Source organism: Bombina bombina, chromosome 7, assembly GCF_027579735.1.
Source record: "Bombina bombina isolate aBomBom1 chromosome 7, aBomBom1.pri, whole genome shotgun sequence".
NCBI lineage: Eukaryota > Metazoa > Chordata > Amphibia > Anura > Bombinatoridae > Bombina > Bombina bombina.
In genome coordinates, this window is record NC_069505.1 from 294957715 (window position 1) to 294978167 (window position 20453).

The window sequence follows — 20453 nt, forward strand, 5'->3', positions numbered from 1 at the left end:
GTTAGCTTGTTCTATGGCGATATACCACCTGGGTGCAGCTTCTTTTTAGTCCAGTAATGCTTTTCTATTATTATTTTTTTCTATTTGTTTAATTAGATATTTCTATATATATCTTTTGTAAAATATATATCTTTACCTTAACATCTATATGAATGTGTGTATGTATGTATGTATGTATGTATGTATATATATATATATATACACAGACATATATATATATATATATATATATATATATATATATATATATATACACAGATATAAACAAATATATTTAAAAATACTAAGAACATTTTATTCTAAGTGAAGAACATTGGTATCTTAAATAATTTACAGTAAATACACATAAAATATTAAAAATTATTTTTCAACTTTTAAAAGGTATTTGACTAGAAAGGGCTCCAAAGTTTATATATAACAACTGTATATACATGTGTATTTATGTTTGTGTATGTATATATATTTATACATATATAAACAAATAAATACACATATATCTACACCTATACACATATTAGGACACACACACATTATATATATATATATATATATATATATATATATATATATCCTGAGGTAGGTGCACTCTCACTAACAGTTCTGTCAAATGCTAGGGTGCTAAGAGAAGTATAATAAACAAAGCACTCACTGGTCTTATCAAGTGATACAAACTTGTACTTGTCTTTAATCCATAGTGATGAAGGGGTGAACACCCCGAAACGTCACTATGGATTAAAGTAAAAGTTTGTATCACTTGATAAGACCAGTAAGTGCTTTGTTTATTATATATATATATATATATATATATATATATATATATACACACAGTATAGCCCTTTCCAGTCAAAAATCTTGTCATATACCTTTTAAGCCATATAAAATGTATTTATTAATATTTATGTGAATAATGTTTATCAGAAACTGTATATATGAGTGTAACACTTGTATTTATTTTGTGTTTGGTGCACATTTTTCTTTTTACCCCTTACACTTTACGCTAGGTCTTCAGTCACGGTAACCCGACAAGCACAAATTCTGTTTGCGCTCGAGCGCACCCATTTACTTTCAACTTGTAATAGGCGCACAAGTTAGCGTGGTATATTGCTTATTGCGACCTGAGCTAACTTTAGCGCGTCACTTGTAATCTAACCTAAAAGGTACATAAAATGTTTCTATCCTATTCTTTGAAATAGCAGCAGGTCTTCCAAAAATAAATAAAAGCTGTTTAAATGTAAACTGAAACTAATACAGCAGTGTCAGCTGAGAACTTCCTACTAAATTTCCCTCAGTTCTGCGGGTGGAGAGGGACACGCATCAGCCATGTAATAGCATTGGTTTATGCAGGACAGAACATGGATTTTAAATAAATAAAAAACGTGATACATTTTCAAATGCCGTTTTCGGATTAAACAAAAAATTATTAAATTCCCATTAAATTAAATTTTAAACTGTTATTATTCAGAAAGGGCAAGTACTTTTAGGAGACTTTTCCATTTACTTATATTATAAAAATGTACTTTATTTTCTTGGTATCATTTGTACAAAAGCATACCTAGGTAGGCTCAGGTGCAGCAATGCACTAATGAAAGCTAGGTGGTGATTGCTGGCTGCACATATATGTCTCTTATCACTGGCTCGCTAGATGTGTACAGATAGCTCCCAGTAGTGGATTGCTGTCCTTAAGCCGACTTAAAAGGACACGAAACCCAACATTTTTCTTTCATGATTCAGATAAAAAGAATACAATTTGAAAAAGTTTCCAATTTACTTCTAATGTCAAATTTGCTTTGTTCACATGCTATTCTTTGTTGAAGAGATATCTAGATAGGTAGCACTTCATGACAGGAAATAGTGCTGCTATTTAGTGCTCTTGCTAATGTATAATTTTGTTACAAAACTGCAGCCATATAGTACTGCAGACACGTGCACGCTCCTGAGCTTACCTGCGTTTCAACCAAAGGATAACGAGAAAAAAAAGATTTTTTTTATAATAGAATTACATTGGAACGTTGTATAAAATTGCATGTTCTATCTGAAACATGAAAGAAAAACTTTGGGTTTTATGTTTTTAACTATGTATTTAACCCCATTAGTAGGTGTTAATTTCCTAGGAATGCTTCAAGACATTAAAGTAGTTTCTTTTTGCACTTTTATGGCCATTTAAGCAGCAGACAGTATATTTCAGAAAGGTTTTCAAGACTACTCACTTTTCATTCTCACGTCTTTGATCACTCACAAGTCTTTCCAATAACATATTTGCAAAGCTTTTTGCTTTGTCAGCCAAACCCTGCTTCAGATCATCACAGTCCAACTGCACCATGGCAAAGTGCGCACGTGATGGTAAATTCATAATCTCCTTGGCTAGCTGGTGAAACTTTTCTATAAACTGTAAGACAACATCATTATGCAAAGATTAATTGCAAACAAAAGCATGCTTTACTAAGTTCTGTACAATGTAAATAAATATTAAACTCCAAGTTAAATCTCCCATAAAGGGCCATATTACAAGTGGCACGCTATTTAGTGCTTTCACTCGCCCGTTAACACCGCCAGAAGAAAACTTTTAATGCATGTATTACAAGTTGAAAAATATGATGTTTGCACGCAAGCAAAAGCCGACATGCGCTAACTTTGGGACTTCAGATATTGCGATCGTGCTAACTTCTCCCCATAGACTTCAAAGGAGAGCGCAAATTAAAAAAAAAACACCTATTGCTCATGAACTAACTTGATTGCATTTAACCAAGTGCGCTATACCTGACATGAGTTATATATATTTTACATTCCAATGTTCTTCACATAGAAGAAAATTGTCTATTTATTTTTAAATAGATATATATATATATATGTTGTATTTTTTGTAACATATATATATATATATATATATATATATATATATATATATATTTAAAAATATATAAAACATTTTCCCTAAGTGAAGAACATTGTAATGTAAAATATTTACAGTAAATACACAGTAAAACATATAAAATATTACTACTGAATGAAAATTATTTCCCATGATTACAGGTATTTGAGTCAAAAAGTTGAGCTGCAAAGTATTTATATATATATATGTGTGTGTGTGTGTGTATGTGTTTATATATGTATGTACACACATATATACACATACAAACACATAAATATACATGTATACAAATATATATGTATATATACACACACATGTATGTATATATACATTATAGCCATTTCCATTCAAATACCTTGTCATATACTGTATATACATTTTAACATTTATAACTTTTTATTTTTAATATTTATGTGAATCATTTATTTTAGATAGTGTATACATGTGTGTAACACTTAATTTAAATGTATTTATGTTGTGTTTGGTGCAACCTTTTATTCAGCACTAACCCTTTACGCAAGGGCTTCAGCTGCGCTAAAAAGAAAAGTGCAAATTTACTTTGCGCTTGAGCAGTCGTGTTTACTATCAACTTGTAATACGTGCACAAATAAGCGCAGGTGAGATACCTCAATATCGCGAGTGCGAACATCAGTGTGCCACGTAATCTAGCCCAAAATGTTTAATGAAGCACCGTACCATCAGAAGCTTTTTTTTGCATGGGAAGTAAATGCATGTGCAATTGTGCACGCGCCTTATGGCAGTTATCACAAGTGGGTCTCATGCATTTCAAAAGATAACTCTTAATAGAAGCATCTGGAGCAAATGCAAGTCGATTAAAGATTTTGTTTGCTCTCCCTGCAAAGAGAGGCTGGTGTACATACTACCTACATAAGTATGCTGAGGTTTGCCTGACCAAGCTACATGCTACACAGGGACAAAGGGGAGGGAATGTGGGGGCTCATTTTCCTCTGGCTTGTGATTGCTCACTGAAAAAGAGATGAGTAAACATTTTTAAAGAAATTCAAGGGATATAATCATTGACTGCTTTGAAATAACAACACAACAATGCTTCCAGTATTATTTAAAATATCCTAATCTACAGTTAAAACAACACTTATATGTTACTATAAAGTATATTCCAACACTTTCAATCTACCTACACCAAAAATAAATATATCTTACAGAGCTCAGTGTTGTTACTAAGGGTGTTAATAGGGGCTATAGCCCTTAATCTGTGATTTAAATATAATTTTTACTTCAATAATAATGTTCTAATTTGTTACACTATTTTATTATTGCATGACTAGTGTTAAAGCCTGTGTACACAGGCTCGTGCAGGGTATGGCCCTCCCACTCCCTCCCCCCTCCGCTGCTGAGCCGCTCACCCGCCAGCACCAGCAGAAGATCGTTACAGACGGTGACACACAGTGTCACCATCTGTAACGATCAGGCATCTGCCCTCATATGGAGGCGGAGCACCGATCGTGCTCCGGCTCCATATGAGGCAGATGCCTGGAGCTTCAGGAACTCCAGCTCTCAGCGGTAACTTAACAGCCGAGAGTGCTGGAGCTTTATGAAGGTATCTCGCACCAGGTATGTTTTAAGGCCAGGTATGTTTGTCTAGCGCAGTCTCTACTGCGCATGGCTGTGTCGGTCAAACATACCTTGCCTTTTATTATATAGGATTGCTTGCTGTTAACTATCTTTTTAACCCCTCAAACAACTTAAACACATAGTTAATCTCACTTACCAGCTGGAACCCCAAGGTGGCCCCAAAATATTTATGGCTGGGGGCTGTGTATTTACCATAAGATTAATTGTCAGGTGCGGTTATGCAATCCGAGTGGAAGTATGACCCCCATATTTATAATTATTATAATCATTTATTTGCAAAAGCGTTTCCACATTCTGTCGGACTGATCACCAGCAAACATTCACCCAATAATAAAATGTTGCAATGAATAAGAGTATTTTATGATTATATTAAAACATCCCTTTAACCTGGAAGAATTCCCACATTCAAGTGTTCCCACCACTTCCACAATATGTACCGGTATATAAAATATTGTGCAACGTTAATACATATTGTCCATGGTACTTACTGCTGTGTATTCATCAAAGCTGTGCTCTTCCTCAAGAAATCTCTCTACTTGTTTGCTGGCTGTACTATCCACAAGCCAACTATAGTTTTCAACTACAAAAGAATCATAAAATTGTGTTATACAAGGAAGAGCTGAGTAGCTATAAATCAATGCAAGAGTATATCTACTTACCATAGGCTTTATAATGCACCATGGGATCTTCTAAGTTGTAATTAACTGCTTCGCTAATTGACATATAGGCTTTTTTAATAATGTGATCAGGCAGTTTAGCTTCAATATTCTGAACGTTATTGCTGTCACTTAGCCAAGATTGCACCATTTGGACGTTCTGATAAGAAAAAATATTGATCCTGCATTATTTTGATAAACTTAAATACATACACATAGAATGTGAATGTGCAGGTATAATTGTTAAAGGGGCATTAAACACTTTCAAATGGTAATATAAAATTATAAATCGTAATATATATATATATATATATATACAGGGGTGTGGAAATTTAAAAAAAAACTACTTGTCCAAGGGACTAAAGCAGGAGCCCAATCTACTTGTCCTTTGTGACAATCTACTTGTCCTGATTCGCAAAATAATTGTAACCAAAACTGTATTATATAAATAAGGTTTTTATTGATAACAAATTAGGAGACAGACCTAACAATACTTTAATGCAATCAACAAATGCAAGTAGTTAGTGCAATTAAACCGTATTTCCAAATGAGAATTGGAGCTTACGTTATAAAGAAAAAAAACTAAAGTTAAAGTATGCTTTAGGCAGAGTCAACCTCGTGAGGCCTCTTATGCCCACCAACATGCTTGGTTCCACCAGATGTAAGCCAATACTGAATAGCTCTGCTGGGGTCGTATTCCTCAAATTCAGGCCCCTCCATTTTAATGATCATTAAGTCCTGCAGTATGCCTTGCTTAAGTTTTGTTCGAAGCGGATTTTTTACTATGTTCATTGCAGAAAACACCCGTTCTGCCTCAGCTGTTGAGACACTTACTGTGAACATCATCTCCACAACCTTCAGTATATTACACAACGAAGAAGGTTTTGATGACAACACTGAAGAATATGCAGGCAAAACTTTTATGTTTTTATCTTTGAAATGTTTCATGTGTGCCTTAAGTCCGCAAAACTCATCAAGAATAGCTGACTTTTCCTCAGCCGAGAAAAGAATGCCAAAATAGCCTAACAATTCTTCAAGGTCATCTCTGCCATACGTATATAGTTCCTCTCTGCCTTCAGGCCATGTTGAATAGTCAAAAACCTGGAATCCACTGGATGGCATAGAATTAAAAATGGAAAACCTTTCATCAATGTAATCTATAATGTTTTCAATTAGCTGTACATTATGTATGCTAGTAGCTGGTGGGCACTGGCCTGTCAATTGAATCTCCCACCCCTCAGTAGATTGATCTCCAAATTTCCTCTCCTCTGGATGGTACAGTCTATTGAACAGCTTCATGTTTTCACCCAGATCAAGCCTCAATCCAGTCAGTCTTAGTGCACATTTCTCAAGAGCAGGCTTAACATCAAGTAACAGAAGGTCATTTGATTGAAAAAATTCTGACAGCTGAGATACAGGCTCAAGAATATCTCTCAAAATGCACAGGGTAGAGAGAAAATTCACACTGGAGATGCTTTTCAGATATTTTCTTGCTTTAGCTGAAGACTCATCAGTCCCAGCACCAACCTGACCAAGATGCAAAACCACAGTTTGCAAGTTTTGCTGCATTGCTTTTAGGGCCCTTCTTTTACTAGACACCCATCCCACTTGTTTAATGTCACTGAAATGAGCAAAACTTTCTTCTATTACCCTTGCAATTTCTTTGGCATCTCTTCTCCTTTTAGGGCTATTCCAGTAGAACTTGAAGACCCATTTCAAAATTTCTTCAAAACAAAGAAGATAAGGTGTGTTCTTCACTGCATCTAGAATTGCCAGTTGAAGCTTGTGTGCGACACAATGTACAGGCAGCAGAAATGGGATGTCTTTCTTTATCAGTGCTGCTACACCACCTTTTGAACCCAGCATTACAGCAGCACCATCAAAATTTACAGAGATAAGCGTTGGGCCAGGCTGTTCTGGGGACCTCATGTGTTGCATATCCAAAGACAGGTTTTTTAGACCTTTAACAATTGCATCCAACACACCTGTAGCATGTGCGTGCTCCACTGGGACAAGGTCTACAAATGCTGTATAAGGTTTCCCTTCATGGACAACCCTGATCAGCACGGTTTCCTGTTCAATTATGGCACTATCTGTGCTGCCATCTGCAACAATACAGATAAACCGTGAATTTCTAACAATCTCTTTGATGTCCTGTCGAATTATTTCCGCTTCACATTTAATGAATTCAGCAGCTTTTTCACGATTAGTGTAGTTTTTCCCTAAGTCCACACCAGCCTTTACCATTGCTCGGCACAACATATCCATATCTGAGAGAGGCTTCCCCTGTTTTGCAATTAAATATGCATTGTTAAATAAAATAGTTAGCCTCTTCCTTTCTCCTTCCTTCAGTTTTTGAAGAGCTTTAACAATAATGGGTTGCGCTGATTTAACTGCAGAACTGGTACTGCTAGTGAAAGCTGATGCCTCTGGTGTTTTGTTTTTTTCTTGTTTGAACCACGAACTGCATGCCATGTGAGCTTTGCTTGTTCCATGAGCTTTGATTGGTTCAATGCGAAATTTATCACAGCCACTAACAAAGGCATTCCTACCAGATCCAGAGTGACTCATTGCTATGGTAGGGTATTTTAAGCAAATTTCACAGAACATCTTTTCTTCCCCTTGACTCTCTTTCAAAACAAGCCATGGCCAGGAATCTTTCCAGTGAGGTTGAAACACTCTCTGTCTCTTCTCTGTATCATACCGTTTGTCTTTTGATACAGTAACAGCAGTAGGATTTGGTCTTCTACTCTCGCAGTGGCTATGGCTCTTAGACACATTCCCAGCATCGTGTGTGCCCGTCTCTTCTGTGGCCGCCTCTTGTTTGATGGTTTTCGAGAAGCCAAATTTAAGAAGACTTTGAGTTGCCATATTGACTGTCAAAAAACTGCTATGAAAACTGTCTTCCTAGCCAAACTGGATTCTATTATTACACGTCAACACTTCTAAACTTTGCATACACGAATCTGTAAAAATAAGGACATGTTGGATTTTAAATGTTTCATTTTAAATTTTTTGTAGGGGATCTGCAAGGCCCCAAAGTATGAACAAAAACACTAATTTCTAACAGAAATTAGCACTTTTATTCAATTTTGAAATTACAGCCCAAGATATCATAAGACAAAGTAAGAATACATTTGTCTTATGGCGAATCTCACTTGACAAAAAGACAGAGCTACAGTCATTAAAGGAACATAAAACAAGTTGGGATAGAGACAAAATACAAATATAATATGTACTTTAAATTACTTTACCTGCAAATTTATACTGCACAGTGCCTCACCATTAACCATTGAATTGTACAGCTCTAACTCCCCCCACACAATTCCTAGAAACAAATAAGCTGCTGTGAACTCAGTTAAAGGGACAGTCTAGTATAAATTAAACTTTCATTATTCAGATAGGACTTTTAATTTTAATTGACTTTCCAATTTACTTTTATCATCAAATTTGCTTTTTTCTCTTGGTATTCTTAGTTTAAACTAAACCTAGGTAGGCTCATATGCTAATTTCTAAGCCTTTGAGGGCTGCCTCTTATCACATGCTTTTTAAATCTCTTTTCAACACAAAGAGACAGACAGTGGGCCATATAGATAACACTGTGTTCAGGCACAGGGGGTTATTTAAGATTTAGCACAAAACAATGCTAAATTTAAGACAATAGATAATAAACAGTCACAGTCATGTGATCAGGGGGCTGGAAGAAGGTTCCTAGATACAAGGTAATCACAGAGGTAAAAAGTGTATTATTATAACTGTGTTGGTTATGCAAAACTGGGGAATGGGTAATAAAGGGATTATCTATCTTTTAAAACAATATACAATGTCTGATGCTAAACACTGATAAGGGCAGGTGGTCAGACTTCTCCAGAAAGCATAGCTATCTAACTAATGTTGCTCATTATTGAAAATTAATTTAAAATACTTGCCAGCAATTTTTAAAAAAAAAAATTATTGTGCTATTTTTACTAAATTAGCCATTTTCGCTGCCCCAGAAATGCTGGAATGCATTGGCAGATAAACATGAGCAACTCAGTGATAAAGCAGTCACTGTGTAGAATGTTGCATTCAATCATTTCTAGGGCAGTAAAAAAAAATGGAGGGAAATAGTGCAAATCAAATAATGAAAGTACATGGCAAAGTTTGTTTTTAAAAAAACACAATGGTGATTTTTTTTTTAAACAAACTTTGCAATGTATTTTCATTACTTGATTTGTTCTGTTTTCCTCCAATTTTTTACTGCCCTAGAAATCATGAAATTCAACATTCCCCACAGTGATTGCTGGATCACTGCAGGTGCTCATTTATATCTGCCAATGGATTCTAGCATTTCTGGGGCAGTAAAAAAAAAAAAAAAATTGAAGGAAAATAGGGCAAATCAAATAATAAAAGTACATTGCAAAGTTTGTTTTTTAAACACACAATGGTGAATATTTGTTTGTTTTAAAGAAACTTTGCAATGCAGTTTTCCCTATTTTCCTCAAATGTTCCTGTATTTTTTCCCCCACTTCCCCTAGAAAATGCTAGAATCCATTTGCGGATATACATGAGCTCCTGCAGTGATCCAGCAATCACTGTGTATAATGTTGCATTCCATCAATTGACAATGAAAAAACACAGAAAAAAATGATGGAAAATAAAATAAGGCAAATCAAATTATGAAAATGAAATGCAAAGTGTGCAAGAACAGGACACACACACAGTTTTAATTACTGCAAAAATATCCGATTTATTTTCACAATATCCAGTTACTATGAGAAAATAATTCACGCAATCCTAAATTACAAGCAGCTGAAAATGGGGTTTAACATTGAATAGCCTGGCAATTTAAAATGTTAAACATCTCAGATTTAAATGATTTGTCTGTATGTGTTTATATAATACTCTGCACAATAGTGCCACTAGATTACATTTAACAGACTATTCAATGTTAAACCCCATTTTTCAGATCATTTTTTAATTTTTACCCTTTGACACTTTAAAGGGATACTAAACCCATTTTTTTTTTCTTTCATGATTCAGCTAGAGCATGAGATTTTAAGCACCTTTCTTATTTACTCCTATTAATTTTTCTTTGTTCTCATGCTATCTTGATTTGAAAAAGCAGTACTGTAAGCTTTAGAGCCGGACCATTTTTTGTTCAGCAACTGGGTAGTACTTGCTGATTTGTGGCTAAATGTAGCAAACCAATCAGAAAGCTCTACCAAGGTGCTGAACTAAAAATGGGCCGGATCCTGACCTTTTATTACTGCTTTTTCAAATCAAGATAACACGAGAACAAAGAAAAATTGATAATAGGAGTAAATTAGAAAGTTGCTTAAAATTGCTGCTCTTTCTGAATCATGAAAGATAAAATGTGGGGTTAGTATCCCTTTAAGGATTCACTTATATAATTACCAGGTAAACTAAATTGTAATCTCAATCTACACACTGCTCAAATTGATTTGAGCATTAATTTCAATTTATAAACTGCTAAAAATCAACACTGTTGCAACCCTACTCTACAGAGCTGAAACATTCAAAATTGCATTGTGCAAACTTCTCCATATTAAACTCATCTTTAAAACTAAACTAAAAGTTTATAAATCATACCCACACATGACTCTATAGTGTAAACTATTTTTGTTATAAACAGTGCACCCACAAGATTTTACAATAGGCTTTATCCCATTAGGTTATCCTGTGATTTAAAAACATAGAGCATGCCTTGTTGATCACATTAAAGAGGAAAAAAGTAAATTCCAATACAGTAATGATGCTGTTCATAACGCAGATTTACTTTGGCAAACATTTGGATACTTTTAGGAAACATTTGGATCAGATTACAAGGACCCATTGAACAACTTATTTTACAAATACACAGTTGGTCTGTAGCATTTAGTACACTAAGTATTAAAACTACTCACAAAGTGTAACCAAATACAAATGGATATACAAAAAAGGGGTGTGGGAGGCACCAGTTCATGTTACCAATATGAACTATTGTAAAAGTTAGAACTGTTTAAAAATGATATAGGAAATGTAGCCAAAAAAAACCTGGTTGATTTAATTTTTTAAGCAAGAAAGTTGATAGTGCTGCTTGTTTTTTAAACAAATAATTTATTGCTCCACAATACTCTTAAAATTAAAAATATTAAAGCTAGTTTATGCAATCCTAAATTCAAATCTAATGACACCGGTGTCACATATATCAATTCACTTCAATTTTAAAACAAACTAATAGCAGCTGATATGCAATAAAAAACAATGTTTGTACATATGGACAAATAGTAGCCCTTATTCTAAATTGACAAATGTGAAACAATAATTTCACTCCATGAAATTTTGAACCAATTTCTAAAAAAGTGTGCGCACTGCAAGACAGGATAACTATTAACTCATCAGTTGGTTCAAAATTTCATGGAGTGAAAATATTATTTCACATTTGTCAATTTAGAATAAGGGCTACTATTTGTCCATATGTACAAACATTGTTTTTTATTGCATATCAGCTGCTATTAGTTTGTTTTAAAATTTAAGTGAATAGATATGTGACACCGGTGTCATTAGATTTGAATTTAGGATTGCATAAACTAGCTTTAATATTTTTAATTTACGAGTATTGTGGAGCAATAAATTATTTGTTTAAAAAACAAGCAGAACTATGAACTTTCTTGCTTAAAAATTAAATCAACCAGGTTATTTGTGGCTACATTTCCTATATCATTTTTAAACAGTTAAAACTGGCAGCAAAGTCTTTGTCATTGAAAACTAATACAGCTCATAAAGGTTCCAAATAGTTAATGTATTAAAAATATAGCGTTTACATGTTTTTACATGTTTTTTGTACTTCCCAAAATAACTTTTTTTTAACTATGCAGTAATGATGCTGTTCATAGTGCAGTTGGCCTTTAGCTAAGTTTTAAAACTGGCAGCAAAGTCTTTCCCTGTCAGTGAAAACTAATACGGCTCATAAATGTTCAAAATAGTCAATGTATTAAAAATATAGCGTACACTCTAAAAACATGTAAACTGTTTACATGTTTTTTAGAGTGTACGCTATATTTTTAATACATTACTGTACTTCCCAAAATATTTTTTTTAACTTAACTGTTAATTTATAATTGCTGACTCTTAGACTTACCTTTAAATTGCGCATCCCTGGAATCATCTGCAGCAAGAGCATAGAGCATGCCTTCTTCATATAAGCGGCATGTGAGCCTTGCGCATGCGCAGAGTGAACCCTCCAGCGATATCTGACTGAATGATATCGCCTACGGCAATGCGCGCATGCGTTGTAGCACTCTCCAGCGATATCTGACTGAATATCGCCTACAGTAATGCGCGCATGCGTAGTAGCACTCACCCGGCACTGTAATTAGATTGTAATTGGCGCCGCCAGCCAATGGGATGTAAATTATTCAGATGGCTGGCGGAGGACCAAGGCACTGAAGGCAGTGACTGTAGAGGTGTTAAAAGAGACACTAGGGAGACACTAGGAACAGAGGGCAATAAAATGAAGGCGCCAGGGATAATTTGCGCTCTGCTTAATCAGATAAAGATTCTTTGATAATGAAAATATTGCATCCGGCTGCAGTCTGCTTTTGCTTGCCAGCAGGGCTAATAAGAAAAAAAACTGTCAGTCTGGTTCTGCTTGCCCGCAGCAGGGCTAAATGGGGGAAAAAACCACATGCCCTGAGCCCAGAACTGCATGCCCCGGGCGTCGGGCGATAGGAATTCCACATCCCTGTATATATATATATATATATATATATATATATATATACATACACACACACACACACATAAAAAAAAACCTCTAATATTCTTTCATTATTTATTTTGTCCCCTTTCCCTGTAATTACATTTGAAATTGTGAGTTTTTCAGTTCCTGTTAGAAATGGAAGTGCAGAACACTGTTATATCTGCACACTCTTGTGACCAATTTATAACTGTCCCTAATTGGCCACAGCAGAGAAGGTAACCTAAGTTACAACATGGCAGCTCCCATTGTTTATAGACACTAAAACTTAATTTGTCAATATTTAAGCAACTAATGAAACGTTTAAAAAAATGCATCTACATTTTATTCTCAAACTAATCTTTTCTTTGAATGCAATCATTCTATCTAGCATTTATTCAGGCCTAGATTTGGAGTTCGGCGGTAGCCGTCAAAACCAGCGTTAGAGGCTCCTAACGCTGGTTTTGGCCGCCCGCTGGTATTTGGAGTCAGTGATTAAAGGGTCTAACGCTCACTTTTCAGCCGCGACTTTTCCATACCGCAGATCCCCCTACGCCATTTGCGTAGCCTATCTTTTCAATGGGATCTTTCTAACGCTGGTATTTAGAGTCGTTTCTGAAGTGAGCGTTAGAGCTCTAACGACAAGATTCCAGCCGCCTGAAAATAGCAGGAGTTAAGAGCTTTCTGGCTAACGCCGGTTCATAAAGCTCTTAACTACTGTACCCTAAAGTACACTAACACCCATAAACTACCTATGTACCCCTAAACCGAGGTCCCCCCACACCGCCGCCACTCGATTAAAATTTTTAACCCCTAATCTGCCGACCGCCACCTACGTTATACTTATGTACCCCTAATCTGCTGCCCCTAACCCCGCCAACCCCTGTATTACATTTATTAACCCCTAACCTGCCCCCCACAACGTCGCCGCCAGCTACTTAAAATAATTAACCCCTAATCTTCCGACCGCAAAGCGCCGCCACCTACGTTATCCCTATGTACCCCTAATCTGCTACCCCTAACACCGCCGACCCCTATATTATATTTATTAACCCCTAATCTGCCCCCCTCAACGTCGCCGATACCTGCCTACACTTATTAACCCCTAATCTGCCGAGCGGACCTGAGCGCTACTATAATAAAGTTATTAACCCCTAACCCGCCTCACTAACCCTATCATAAATAGTATTAACCCCTAATCTGCCCTCCCTAACATCGCCAACACCTAACTTCAATTATTAACCCCTAATCTGACGACCGGAGCTCACCGCTATTCTAATAAATTGATTAACCCCTAAAGCTAAGTCTAACCCTAACACTAACACCCCCCTAAGTTAAATATAATTTAAATCTAACGAAATAAATTAACTCTTATTAAATAACTTATTCCTATTTAAAGCTAAATACTTACCTGTAAAATAAATCCTAATATAGCTACAATATAAATTATAATTATATTATAGCTATTTTAGGATTAATATTTATTTTACAGGCAACTTTGTAATTATTTTAACCAGGTACAATAGCTATTAAATAGTTAAGAACTATTTAATAGTTACCTAGTTAAAATAATAACAAATTTACCTGTAAAATAAATCCTAACCTAAGATATAATTAAACCTAACACTACCCTATCAATAAATTAATTAAATAAACTACCTACAATTACCTACAATTAACCTAACACTACACTATCAATAAATTAATTAAACACAATTGCTACAAATAAATACAATTAAATAAACTAGCTAAAGTACAAAAAATAAAAAAGAACTAAGTTACAAAAAATAATAAAATATTTACAAACATAAGAAAAATATTACAACAATTTTAAACTAATTACACCTACTCTAAGCCCCCTAATAAAATAACAAAGCCCCCCAAAATAAAAAATTCCCTACCCTATTCTAAATTAAAAAAGTTACAAGCTCTTTTACCTTACCAGCCCTGAACAGGGCCCTTTGCGGGGCATGCCCCAAGGATTTCAGCTCTTTTGCCTGTAAAAAAAAACATACCATACCCCCCCCCAACATTACAACCCACCACCCACATACCCCTAATCTAACCCAAACCCCCCTTAAATAAACCTAACACTAAGCCCCTGAAGATCTTCCTACCTTGTCTTCACCATACCAGGTTCACCGATCCGTCCTGGCTCCAACATCTTCATCCAACCCAAGCGGGGGTTGGCGATCCATCATCCGGTGCTGAAGAGGTCCAGAAGAGGCTCCAAAGTCTTCCTCCTATCCGGCAAGAAGAGGACATCCGGACCGGCAAACATCTTCTCCAAGCGGCATCTTCAATCTTCTTCCATCCGGTGCGGAGCGGGTCCATCTTGAAGCAGGCGACGCGGATCCATCCTCTTCTTCCGTTGTCTCCCGACGAATGACGGTTCCTTTAAGGGACGTCATCCAAGATGGCGTCCCTCGAATTCCGATTGGCTGATAGGATTCTATCAGCCAATCGGAATTAAGGTAGGAATTTTCTGATTGGCTGATGGAATCAGCCAATCAGAATCAAGTTCAATCCGATTGGCTGATCCAATCAGCCAATCAGATTGAGCTCGCATTCTATTGGCTGTTCCGATCAGTTAAGTAAAGAGTTTCTTGTTGTACGTTTAAGATGCACGTCATTTTAAAAATGGTGGCACAGGCATCAGGAGTGAATCAAGTGGGGATTTATGCTTAGATATAAGGAGCTAAATACTAGAGTGGTGGTAAATAGGACAACACATTGGGATGGTGGTTTTAAACAGACACAATCAAACCTATACCGTAATATTGGAAAGGTCCATACTAATGTCACATGGCCATGCAGAGTATTATCTCTTCTAAGCATTGCTCTTTCAAGAAATAAATAGTTACTAGAATTAATAATATAGAAAAAGCTACAAATCTGTTAATTAAAGGGACACTGTACCCAAATTTTTTCTTTTGTGATTCAGATAGAGCATGCAATTTTAATCAACTTTCTAATTTACTTCTATTATCAATTTTTCTTCGTTCTCTTGATATCTTTATTTGAAAAAGAAGGCATCTAAGCTGAGGAGCCAGCAAATTTGTGGTTCAGAACCATGGACAGCAATTGTTTATTGGTGCTTCCCAATCAGCAAGGACAACCCAGGTTGTTCACCAAAAATGGGCCGGCATCTAAACTTAAATTCTTGCTTTTCAAATAAACATACCAAGAGAATGAAGAAAATTTGATAATAGGAGTACATTAGAAAGTTGCTTCAAATTGCATGCTCTATCTGAATCACAAAAGAAAAAATTTGGGTACAGTGTCCCTTTAAATATATTTGATCGGGGGGGCGGAGCTAACCTAGCAAGGGAACAAGACGTGCTGTGTCTGAGCTCCTGCTAAAGTTTACAGTTTTTGCAAGATTAAAGTGGTCTACAGCACATAAATTCAGCAGCTCTATACATCTCTGAGCTGGGATCGATTTGGAGCATCAGCCGCACAAAAAATTGGCAACCCACCCGATATCGGGCAAAAGACCGCAGAACGGACCCAGCAGATCTCCAGGAGCCGGACCGGAGTCGGGAGATCCGGCGCTCCAGCCTGCCCTCACCTGCAACAGTTAGAACAGCTGAATAAAGGAAGATCGGTGAGTGGCATACATAGTTTGGGGCACATTAGGGAGAACTTATAATTACTGGCGGTGTAAAACTGAAAAAGGCGCGAAATATCGCCATTAGCCATAGACGTCACAGTCAAATACCGGAAGAGAAGGTGGGGGCGAACACCGTAGCGGAAAATCAGATAAGAAGTTGTGGGCTGCATAGGGGTACAAGGGAAGCCGGAACATTTCCATCACTAAACCGAAGGCAAATATAAGCCGACAGAATAGACTTAAAGGTGGAAGGCTACTATCACTGTTAGCGTGAATACTTGACTCAAGTGAAGCCTCATAAACTGACTCCAGTGCGGCCTAACCACTATATACCCCAATGGGAACCAAAGGTGTATGAATCAGCCTCTACAATCACAGTCCCACTACATACTCTAACTTATGAAGTAAAAGGAGAAGAGATAAAACCGCATACAGCCCCATCTTTAAATGAACTTGTGAACAGTGTGGAAGTTCCCTAACACAACTTCACTACAGCACTGACCCCTGCTGGTCTCACCTGGAACCACACAGAGTAATTTGTTAACGGCAAGACACATCCAAATTAAAGTTGTATAAAAGAAGCTCTCCTTCACCACCCTCTCCCCCCCCCTTTCCTGTCAGACAGCAGTGCTGACAGGTCATATCCCATATACCCTTTGCCGTGATCATCCTGTGAGGATAAATCCCCTGGGGAGAGGGGTGCTGATAACCTGCAACGCTGTACCGCCAAGCTGCTGCCTCCACTGAAGATTAAACACTATCTAGACAGAATCAAATCAAAACAAAACAAAAAATAGCGATCTAGAAGGAGGATGAATATTGATTAAAATGTAAACAACATCCTACCCTTTGCTGGGGGACCTAAACAATTAGCTACCTTTAAGAACAACATCAATGTGAATTGTTACATAGGATGGAAATTAAGAGCAATTCTCTCATCTATCTAAATAAATTGCCTGCCTAAAATAGAAAATTGACAAGCAAATCTGGATTACAGTCATCCATTATTCTGGATCACATCATTTATAACTCTATATCCCATAAGGGGAAGCCTCTCCAACTGATTAGGGGGTAGTCACAATTTCTGCCCTTTAGTGCTCTATAGCCTTCATTCAGCCACTACTAGGATGACCTCTAAAAGATCCGCTAAGGGGGATAAAACACCAAAATCTACAAGTATGTCCACGTTCTTTAAATCCTCACAAACAAACAAACAACTAATAGATGCAGAAGGGGAGGAAGAATCTGAAACAGACTCTCAACCATCTCTACAAGACAAAAGCCCGCTCACAAAGGCTGACCTCAGAAATCTAGTGTCCAAAAAGGACATAGCGGACAATTTCGGAAAATTATGGGAGAAAATAGATTCCATCCATACATCAGTAACCAGCAGTCTCTCTGAAATTAAATCAGATCTAATGGAGATGGGAAATAGGATTGAGACGTTAGAGGACCAAAAAGATTCTATGGTGGATCAAATGGACGAAATGTCCCAAACCATGTCTACACAACAACAACTCCTGGAAGAATTTCAAGATAAAATAGAAGACTTGGAGAACAGGAGCAGAAGGAACAATATCCGCCTTAAAGGAGTTCCAGAGGACATAGGTACCGCAGAAATCCCAGCTTATCTCTCCCAACTCTTCACTCAAATCACAAGCTCCCCAGCAGATTACACTTTCCACATTGAAAGAGCACACAGAGCGCTGAAAGCTAAACCCAAACCAGGCCTCCCCCCAAGAGACATTATACTCAAACTTACCTTCTTCCCCGACAAAGAAAAAATTCTGCAAGCTGCAAGAAAACACCCAACATACAAGTTCCAGGGCAATGTAGTCCAGTTTTATCAGGATCTCAGCATCAGGACACTACAAAGAAGAGGAGCCCTCCGTCCTCTAACCACCCTACTTAGAAAACAGCAGATACCATATAGATGGGGATTCCCATTTGCATTGCATATCTTGAAAGACTCGAAAACAGTCACTCTCAAGGATCCTGAAGACATACCAGAAATATGCAAAATTCTATCTCTAGAAACACCTAACACTTTAATACCCACAATCAACACAGGGAAGAACAAAGATCCAGAAAGACCTCCAGAACCCAACAAATGGCAGACAATCAACCATAAGAGACAGAATTTAAGAGAACTTAGAGCAAAAATTCCTTAGACGACTCCTAAGTCATCTTGAATCAAGGACTATATGTTAGACATCTCTCAGGGAGTCTGCTCAATACCCGAGGGGGACTTTTGGACTTGGAGTAGAAATCTACCCCAATTGACTCTTAACATCCCTGATGGTAAAAAGGGGGGTGATTCCCCTAACCCATAGTAAGACCTATCTAAAGGGGATATACTTTCCATACCTCCCACTAATCTAAAAGATGTTACGGGAATTTAGGTTCCCCCAGTGTTACTTACCACTTATTTCTATGATGTTTATTTGTTCATTTATACAGGGCCCTCATGTTGAGGGCTCCAAACTGTTATTTATTAAGTGTTTATTACTAATGTTTTTTCTTCTTGATTCCCTTCCCACTCCCCTCCCCTGTGACGACACGACTATAACCAACACAGTCAATGCAGAAACCAACTCATGTGATCCTGATCTCCTGATCTCCACCCAGCAAGGTATCCAACCCAGGGCTCTACAGGTAAAACACTTCCTACTACTACATCCACATATAGACACAACACTATGATCCCTAAAATTAAGATATTATCCCACAATGTCAGGGGATTGAACACTAACGTTAAAAGAAAGATAGCGATGACACAATACAACTCTTTACAAGCTAACATACTGTTCCTCCAAGAAACGCATCTACTTAAAGATAACATCCCAAAATATTGGGCAAAACATTTTGACAAGCACTACCACTCCACTGCAACGTCCAAAAAAAGTGGCACATCCATTTTGATACATTCATCTCTCAAGTTTACCACAGAATCTATAATAACAGATACTGAGGGGAGATACCTAATCGTTAGAGGTAAGATACTAGAATCAGAAATCACATTATGTAATATATACGCACCAAATGAGAACCAACATAAATTTTTTCACCATATATCACATTTACTCACCCAATGGTCACATACTAAAATATTTTTGGCAGGAGACTTCAATATCACTATGCTACCTATTAAACCCACAGACACCAAACCTCTGACCAATAAACAGACGAGACATAATCGCATAGTCAAATCAATCAAAGATACCTTACTTCCTCACTCCCTGATTGAGACTTGGAGCACCATGTACGGTCAAACTGATGACACAACTTTCTACTCAGCAGCGCACAAAACTTATGTCAGACTTGACTATATATATACCAGCCAAATCTTACAACCCTTACTGAACAACTCACAAATACACACTTGTGTATGGTCCGACCACTCTATAATCACCCTAACGATTAATGGCATTACAGACCCACTCAGAAGCAGAACGTGGACTTTTGATCCATCTTACGTCAAAAATACCCAAACATTCGATAACATACTACAACAATTAACAGAATACTGGCACATAAATACAGAAGCTACAAGTAACCCAGGGATTGTATGGGCAGCTCATAAAGCAGTCCTCAGAGGGATACTAATTAAAGAAAAAACAAGACAGATTCAAAAACATAGACAACAACTACAACAACTTTACACTGAGATCGAGGAACTAGAAAGGCGACATAAATACAACAAAATTAAGACTAACCTCAAACTACTCCAAACTAAAAGATCCACATTAACCTCACTACTTCATGCACAAGCTACCAGAGCCATTCATAAAATCCAGGCACAATACTTTATATTTGCGAACAAACCCGACAAATACATGGCACATAAAATCAGAGAAAGGTGCAAGGCCTCGGTGATCCCACTAATTGAGACACATGACAACACCACTACCTCACACCCACAAGAAATTGTAGACACTTTCGCAAGATACTATGGAGAACTATATAATGGGGAAAAAGTTA

At 36.8% G+C, this 20453-nt stretch overlaps 1 protein-coding gene across 1 annotated transcript in view; it reads right to left on the minus strand.

Moving 5' to 3' along the window:
- The window catches only part of DNAH12 (dynein axonemal heavy chain 12), a 300387-nt gene that overhangs the window by 235415 nt on the left and 44519 nt on the right, over window positions 1–20453 (minus strand). The window contains exons 9-11 of the mRNA XM_053689370.1: window positions 5143–5299; window positions 4972–5063; window positions 2208–2386 (exon numbers count right to left, since the gene is read on the minus strand). Coding sequence (XP_053545345.1) covers window positions 2208–2386; window positions 4972–5063; window positions 5143–5299 — 428 coding nt within the window. The remainder of the gene's footprint in view (window positions 1–2207; window positions 2387–4971; window positions 5064–5142; window positions 5300–20453) is intronic.